The sequence below is a fragment of the Gekko japonicus genome, unplaced genomic scaffold (genome assembly GCF_001447785.1).
Source record: "Gekko japonicus isolate JY-2015 unplaced genomic scaffold, Gekko_japonicus_V1.1 scaffold221, whole genome shotgun sequence".
Lineage (NCBI taxonomy): Eukaryota > Metazoa > Chordata > Lepidosauria > Squamata > Gekkonidae > Gekko > Gekko japonicus.
The window spans coordinates 768,891-777,464 of NW_015170281.1; the positions used below are offsets into that span (position 1 = coordinate 768,891).

Consider the following 8,574-nt stretch of genomic DNA (forward strand, 5'->3'; position numbering starts at 1 on the left):
TTTTGTTGACTTTGTCTTGGCCCTGCCCTCTTCTCAGTATTGAATCCTTCACAAAAGATAAATCCCTATGTAATGTATCATTGAGGGATTGAGACATTGAAGCTGTCTCATGGGATGGAAGAACTGGAGGCGTGGATGTGTCCAGTAATGCTTACATCACATCCATAGGTTGATGAGGTGATAGCTTCCTACACATGATCCACATATTCCTGTTTTCAGATGTTACTATTTATTTAGGATGTTTCTGTGCCACTTCTTCAAAGTCCTGCTCATGGCAGCTTAGAATTAAAACCACTTCACAATATTAAAAACAAACCATTGAACATAAAGAGCACAACAGTTTTTAACTGTTTTAAGTATGGCCTTGAGCCCTAATTGTTAGCCGCCCTGAGGGGAGGGCGGGATATAAATTGAATAATAAATAAATAAATAATAAAGCTATCCATCAAGCAGAAACTGACCATTTAAAAGCCAGTAAGATAAACCCCCCAAATAAAGCCTGAGTTAGTAGAAGTAGGGTTGCCAGGTCCCCCCAGCCACTGGTGGGGGGCGACAATTGCCGTCTCTAGGTTGGGAAACTCCTGAAGATTTGAGGGTGGAGCCTGGGGAGGACAGGGACCTCAGTGGGGTACAGTGCCATAGAGTCCACCCTCCAAGGCATCCATTTGCTCCAGGGGAACTGATCTCCGTAGTTTGGAGATGAACTGTAATTCCAGGGGATCCCCAGGCCTCAACTGGAGGCTGGCATCCCTAGTTATAAGATGTGTTTTGATATCAGGCAGGCGTTAGGGGAGGGGTGTTCTAGAGGCAAGGTGCCGCCACAGAAAATGCCCAATTTCTAGTCGCCATGCACCTCACATTTGAAGAAAAGGGCTTGAGAAGCAGATCTTAACTGGAGGGCTGGATAGTATGGGAGGAGACAGTCCTTCGGACACCCTGACCTCAAGCCATTTAGGGCATTAAAAGTAAGAATGAGCATTTTGAATTGTACCCTGAAACAGATTGATAACCAGTGCAGCAGGCGAGATTATGATCCCTGTAATACCTTTGCAACCAAGTGAGTGATTTTAAAAAGTCTTATCGGTTTTAAAGACCAGAGGTCGAGATAATTTTAACAGGAGTTTTATACGTTTTAATAGAGGTTGAAACATTCTATTATATGTTAATGTATATATTTTCTGAGAGTGTTTTGATATTTTGAAGGCTTATGGCCATATACAATAAAATGATACCTACCTACCTGTAGTCACCCCTGCCAATAGCCTGGATGCTGCATTTTGGATCACTTGAAGTTTCCAGACCATTTTCAAAGGCGGCCACATGGAGAGTGCATTACAGTAATCTAATTTGGAATACTGTGGCCAGATCATGCTCATAGCTGGCAAACCAGCAAGAGTTGATTATAAAGCTCTGTGTGCCAAAGAGGAGACCGGAGTCTACCATCATAGTTTGGGATCCAGTAATACCGGATACTCCTGCCAACCTAGCAGTTCGAAAGCAAGAAATTGCAAGTAGATAAATAGGTACCACTTCAGTGGGAAGGTAACAGCGTTCCGTGAGCCTTGGTGTTTAGTCATGCCGGCCACATGACCACGGAAACGTCTTCGGACAGCGCTGGCTCTTCGGCTTTGAAACGGAGATGAGCACCGCAACCCTAGAGCCGGACTCGACTAGCTTTCGAGCAAGGGAACCTTTACCTTTTAATACCAGATAGCTACAAACCTGCTGCTTCAGAGGGAGCGCAATCCCTTCAAGGACAGGCTGGCTCTGCGGCTCCCAGGCAGCTTCTCCTTTCACCAGCAACATCTCACTCTTGTCTGGGTTGAGCTTCCGTTCACAGACCCACCTGATTTAGTTGTTAAGGAGAAATAGAGATGGGTGTCACCTGCCTGTTGGTGACATGTCACTCCAAATCCTTGGATGACCTCTCCCTATGTTTTCATGTAGATGTTAAATAGCAAGGGGAGCAAGCTGGAGCCCTGTGGACTCCATAGTGTACTCCTTCAGAATGCATGGAAGCATCTGCCATACTGTATCAGCAACATATCAAGCCATAGCATGCTTGCATGTTCCGAATTGTAGTTCCTGTATTAATTTTACATTTGTGTTGTGTGGAATAGTACACTATTAATGTTCCATTTTAATTCTGCAATATCCGTACACAATAATATATTTTACTTTCTTATAAAATCAATGACTTGGTTCCTGAGCATGATTATGGGTAGTTCTGACTGAAGTAAAACATTTTAAATCCACTGCCTTCAGCGATTTGTTTTACTTGGCTACCTGTCTTTACTTTGGAACAAAGCACCATTGATTTCAATGGCGTTTACTTCTAGTGTCTGTCCAGGTACCAAACAAATTCTGCATTTCATGATTGTATCCCGCCCTCCCAGCGAACAGGCTCAGGGAGGTTTACGTTAGTCGGTACAGAGTACCATAAAATCCACATAAAACATTTAAAACAATTTAAGACAATCAGATAACCATAAAGTGCTAGTATTTCAGCATTGAAGTTGTTTGTTTTTAGTAGTGTAGTTTGGTAAATGCATTTTAGTAGTGTAGTTTGGTAAATGCATTTTTTACATTTTGTCAATTCACACATGCCATATATTCTCAGAAACATACTAGAATTCTTGCTTGCTTGAATAAAAACATGAGTGCATGGAGAAGTGACTTCTAGTTTTATTGTGAGCTGTTAATTTTTCTGCAGCATTCAAACATACCATCTCTTTGGGGGGGGATAGAATTTTATCTAAAAAAATTTCAAAAACATACAAACATTAAGGACAAACAAACATAGAATGGGGGTAACATTAAAATAATACATGTTAAGATGATATGAGTACAGCATTCAAACATAAGAGCCCTGCTGGATCAGACTAGTAGTCCATCTGGTCCAGCAAAGTGTCTCACACAGTGGCCTTTGTAGGGCCACCAACAGAGCACAGAGGTCGAGACCTTTCTCTGATGTTGCCTCCTGACTGGGAGATTCAGAGGATTAGTGCCTCTGAATGTGGAGGTTCCCCTCAGTCACCATGGCTAGTAGCCACTGATAGACCTATCCTCCATGAATCTATCTAATCCCCTTTTAAAGCTGTTTATTCCTACAAGAACATCACAACATCATAACAGATGTCATTTTGCAATTTGAAGTGGCAATCCCAGAGTGTGTTCAAGTAGATGCCTAAATTGGAGCAGGTCCAAGTGGATGTACCCACTTCACCAGGAGTTTTACCTTTAAGTAAGCACCCAATATCTCCAACCTGAAAAGGTAACATGGAAGTGGCACCTCATAATATACCTGGTTGTAAGAATCAAGTAAATATATTTGCAAGTACATTTAGCCTCCTGTTTGCAGTAGGAGTTCCTACACACCAAGCACACCTTCCTTTAATTACATTTTGCAGCCTGGTCCTTGATGTCATAGGCTGCACATTCCTTAGAAATTCTTGTTCTGCTCTGTGATTGTGGGAGAAACTGGATAAAGCTTGGACCTCCTTGTTCATGCAGTTTTGTAGATCATCTCCTTGAGGTATAAGCACTAAAGCCAGTTTGGTGTAGTGGTTAAGTGCGCGGACTCTAATCTGGGAGAACCGGGTTTGATTCCCCACTCCTCCACTTGCATCTGGCTGGATGACCTTGGGCAAGCCATAGTTCTGATAAGAGCTGTCCTTGAAAAAGAGCAGTTTCCGTCAAGAGTTTTCTCAGCCCCACCTACCTCACAGGGTGTCTGTTGTGGGGAGGGGAAGGGAAAGGAGTTTGTAAACCGCTCTGAGGCACCTTTGGGGTATAAATCCAATCTCCTCCTCCTCCTCCTCCTTCTTCCAACCTGAATCAAAGGATAATTGTACCAACAATCCCCTCTCCTTTATTCTCTCATTTCAGAGCTCATCTGTGTCTCCCTCAGCCAGTTTCAGAGCTTCTGAAAAACACAGAAACTCAACAGATTACTCTTCTGACAGTAAAAAACAGAAAACAGAAGAAAAAGAAATAGCAACTCGTTATGTGAGTAAAGGATGTCTGTTGGCTGTTTCCAGTTTGAATTTAAATTCTAATCTGAATAACATCAGTAACTAAGCAAATGTTGTAAATCTGTGTTCTGGCCTGTTTCCAGCAATTGTATGTGAACTAGCCTGCTGGAAATGGATCTGTCAAAGAGATGTTTATGCTTTCTTGTTCTTTATTGCAGGACAGTGATGGCGAGAAGAGTGATGACAACTTGGTGGTTGATGTTTCCAATGAGGTTTGTACCATAGGGCTTTTGGTGCCATTGTTTATTGGGCATATTACTTACATACATTTGAATGTTGCCTGTATATGTAGGATCATATTTTTCTGTTATTGGAGGGTTAATTTGCAGTCGGGATAAATTGTCTTTCCTGTAGATCAAAGTAACAATGCTATTCCTATTGTCCTGGGGCAGGGGAGAATATGTCTGTACTGGCTAGCCACTGTTAATGAATGCCATAAAGCAAGGTGCCATGCATGGGTTGCATTGCAAAGACAAAGAAGCTATAGGTTGCTCAACCAACCCACAACAAATAGAATGCCTTGATAATAATTACAATTTGTTTTCAGGATCCTTCCTCTCCACGAGGAAGCCCAGCACATTCTCCAAGGGAGAATGGCTTGGACAAGACTCGTCTACTCAAGAAAGATGCACCAATTAGCCCAGCCTCAATAGCATCTTCCAGCAGCACTCCATCCTCCAAATCCAAAGAACTTAGCCTTGTAAGTGACTGTATGATCTATGTCTGTCTCCATATGTCTAAATAGAGAAAATAATGAGATGTGTCCCAGTTGCAATTCTTGATATAGAACTGCTTTCAGTACAAAAAGATACAATTGAAACCCAGAATATTTGGGGAGAAAGGGTTTTCTTTCTGCTAGCAATGTCTGAAATGATAGACATGCCTTTATTTTATTTTATTTTTTGCATCGGGGAGCTTGCCATTCTGTGGAGAAATAAGAGCACACAGGGGTTCTTGGAATATTTTTTGTATGGCAGTTTACAGTAAATTCAGCTACCTGCTTGGACGTGATTTGGTTCTTGGCTTTATTTGTATTCCTGGGCTATGTTCAACTACAATCACTTTCTATCTAAAAAATAATCTGTCATTTACAAGAGCCTTTCTTGACTTGCATAGCTAGTCACAATTCACAGAAGGAAGGACTGCTTGCATGCCCAGAGTGGTGTTAGCTCCCTTCTTTTCTTCCTTTTGTGCCTGTAGTGCATCATCTTTCTGGATTGAAAGTGCCATGACTTTTTCATACTCTTCTCTGCAGGATGCTTGCATTTCTTATGTCATTACTTAGGAGGTGGAAGAAGTCAAATGTGCGTTTAGCATTAAGAATGGTAGCCTTTAGACAAACACACACAAGCCCTTGGAAGTGGTGAGAATCACTTCCTAGACAGTAGTCATCTACTTTAGATAACCTTTGTGATATAAACCTTAGCTATCCAAAGTCCCTGGGCTAAACTCAAAATTCATGCTACACATACTTAACAGTACTAACTCAGGAAGGTCTAAAAACCACTACTGTAGAAAGGGTGAATTCAGATGGCAAGTGTTCTTCCTCAATCATTTATTGATATTTATAGTCATCATAGCATGGTGAAGACTACATATGTTGTCTTAAGACATCTTATACATAATGGACTCTACAACCATCGGGTCATTGAACAAGTTAAAATTGCATCCCCTCTGTAATGAGCATTGGATGTGGGAGCCATTGTGTGTTGAGTTTCTTCAAGAAGCCAGTATGTACTTTATGTTACATTATGCACTTTCTCTTTTCTTTCTTTTCTTTTCTTTTTTTTTCTTTTGCTGGGGATGGGAGGTGGTTGTCTGAATCCAAAGTTTGGAATGTGATAGCTGGGCTGAAATCCTTTCTTATCTCATTGTTACAAGACATATTTTGAGCTTGTTTGGTTCTTCATACTGTAAAATATTAATAGAAGTTGTGTGGGGATCTGGTTTGGATCAGGACCCTGTCATAAAAAAAGGTTTTAAGTCTCCCCTCCCCCATGTGACTTTTGAAACTGACTCCTCCCCTAGGCTGTTATAGTTGTCAAAGGACACAAGACAGCCCAGTGATTGGCTAACGTTTGTTGGTTTGTTTTCCTTTGAGGGCTGATAATAGTACCAGGGGTTGGGAGGAAGAGGTTTCAGTCAACAAAACCTCATTGAGAAAACAGTATTCAACTCCCTCTTCTTTTACCCTCATGTAGCCCCAGTATAAATAGGCCCCTGGTACAGTTTCTGTTAGCATAGTAAAAAACATTGGGAGCATCCGGGTATGAATCGCCCAGAACATTCTGTTTTATCGTTCAGTCTGTGTAAGAGTGACTGAATCAGTTTCTACATAAGCAGCATTACCTTTGCTATAGTTGAGTGACCCATAGGGAAAACAGGAAAATACTAATTGAACCATTGTGGCTTGTGCAGAAGTTGCCACAGGATAATTGTACAAGTCAAGCAACCCTCATGTATGATAGCTGTCATTCCACAGACTCAAGATAAACACACGGTGGTATCTTACCCCCCAAACCATATCTAGAATATCTACAAAATACTCACCGTTGTGTTGGAAAGGCTGTGGCCAAGTAGGCTCATTCGCACATTGCTGGTGGTTATGCAACGAGATCCGCCCATTTTGGTTGGAAGTCCTGAAGAAAATAAAACAAATCATAGATATAGAACTTTCATATAATCCTGAAAACTTGGCCAGAAAACATTGATCAACACCACCATAAAAATATCCTGAAAACAATGCTTTATGCGGCAAGAACATCGATTGCCCTTAAATGGAAAGATCCCAAGCCACCCACTATTCAGGACTGGTTCCAAACTTTGGGATCAATACATAATGGAAAATATTACTGGAAGATGCAACACCGCAAAAACGGGCCAGCCAGATCTAAAATTTAGTGCAAAGTGGTTTTCTATCCTTACCTTTTTGGGGAGTGAAAAATTTATACCTCCTTCATGGAAGGACTACACAAAATGGATCTAAGATTGAAAAGTAAAAGTGTTTTAGTCAAGATGCCATAGTACAACAAATTGCTGATAACACTTCAGCCTAACAGGTCAGTCATTCATACTTAGAAATGTATCATCATCTGACTTTCTAAACCTAAATGTTTATTTGAGTTATAGTTATATCTCTTATTTTTCGAAACACGACAACTTCCAGTTAATTTCACAATTAGAAAATACTTTTAATTACTTGTTTATCCTAAAAGATTGTTGTAAAGATCAAGATGTTACTCATACTTAAAAAATTTATGTCAAATCTGAAGTGGTTATATTTGGTATTAATATCTGTTTGTACTATTAAAACTTCAATAAAAATGTTAAACAAAAAATGATAGCTGTCATTGTCTGATGGCAAAACTAAAGATTTTTCTTTTCTTTTTCCATTTTAGAATGAGAAGTCCACCACCCCCGTTTCTAAATCAAGTACTCCCACTCCGCGGACTGATGCTCCTACTCCAGGCAGTAATTCTACACCTGGATTGAGGCCCGTGCCTGGTAAGCCACCAGGCGTCGACCCATTAGGTTAGTAGAGATTGGAAGCCTGGGAGTGGGCTTTTAAATGTGCTGCCTTCTGATAGCCACTGAGCTTTTAATGGATACAGCATTGGGGTTTGGATCTGAGGTCAGTTGTCACTGCTGCCTTAGGCTAAACTAGATGATCTTGGGCAAGTCACTGTATCTCTGTCACTGTGGAGTACAATGGTCCATCTCACAAAGCTGTGGTGAAGAAGAATGTAATGGGGCTAGTGAAGCACATTGAACATTGTTGTTGTTGTTCAGTCTCACAGTCGAGTCCGAATCTTTGCGACCCCATGGACCAGATCACGCCAGGCCTTCCTGTCTTCCGCCGTCCTCTGAAGTTGGCTCAATTTTATTTTCGTTGCATCTATGACACTGTCTAACCATCTCATCCTTTGGCGTCCCCGTCTTCTTTGACCTTCAGTCTTTCCCAGCATTAGGGTCTTCTCCAGTGAGTGCTCCCTTCTCAATTGGTGGCCAAAGTATTTGAGCTTCAGTTTCATTATCTGGCCTTCCAGGGAACAGTCAGGGTTGATTACTTTTAGGATTGACTGATTTGATCTTCTTGCAGTCCAAGGGACTCTCAAGAGTCTTCTCCAGCACCATAGTTCAAAAGAATCTATTCTTCGGTGCTCGGCCTTCCTTATAGTCCAACTCTCGCAGCCATATATGACTACTGGGAATACCACTGCTTTGCCCATGCGGACTTTTGTTGGCAGGGTGATGTCTCTACTTTTTATCATGCTGTTTAGGTTCGCCATCGCTTTCTTCCCAGGGAGCAGGCGTCTTTTAATTTCATGGCTGCTGTCACTGTCTGCTGTGATCTGGGATCCCAGGAACGTGAAGTCTGTCACTACGTCCACGACTTCCCCTTCTATTTGCCAAGGAGTGATGGGGCCGGATGCCATGATCTTAGATATTTTTTTTTAATGTTGCGCTTCAAGCCCACTTTTGCGCTCTCCTCTTTTACCCTGAGCAAGAGGCTCTTAAGGTCCTCTTCACTTTCTGCCAT

The 8,574-nt window shown here is 41.5% G+C and overlaps 1 protein-coding gene across 5 annotated transcripts in view; it reads left to right on the forward strand.

Moving 5' to 3' along the window:
• The window catches only part of TLE4 (transducin like enhancer of split 4), a 193,655-nt gene that overhangs the window by 170,944 nt on the left and 14,137 nt on the right, over positions 1-8,574 (forward strand). For 4 of the 5 annotated variants that reach the window (XM_015417784.1, XM_015417785.1, XM_015417787.1 and 1 more), the window contains 4 exons: positions 3,889-4,008; positions 4,193-4,246; positions 4,582-4,734; positions 7,433-7,565. In XM_015417784.1, coding sequence (XP_015273270.1) covers positions 3,889-4,008; positions 4,193-4,246; positions 4,582-4,734; positions 7,433-7,565 — 460 coding nt within the window. The remainder of the gene's footprint in view (positions 1-3,888; positions 4,009-4,192; positions 4,247-4,581; positions 4,735-7,432; positions 7,566-8,574) is intronic. The other variant, XM_015417786.1, reaches the window with a different exon arrangement.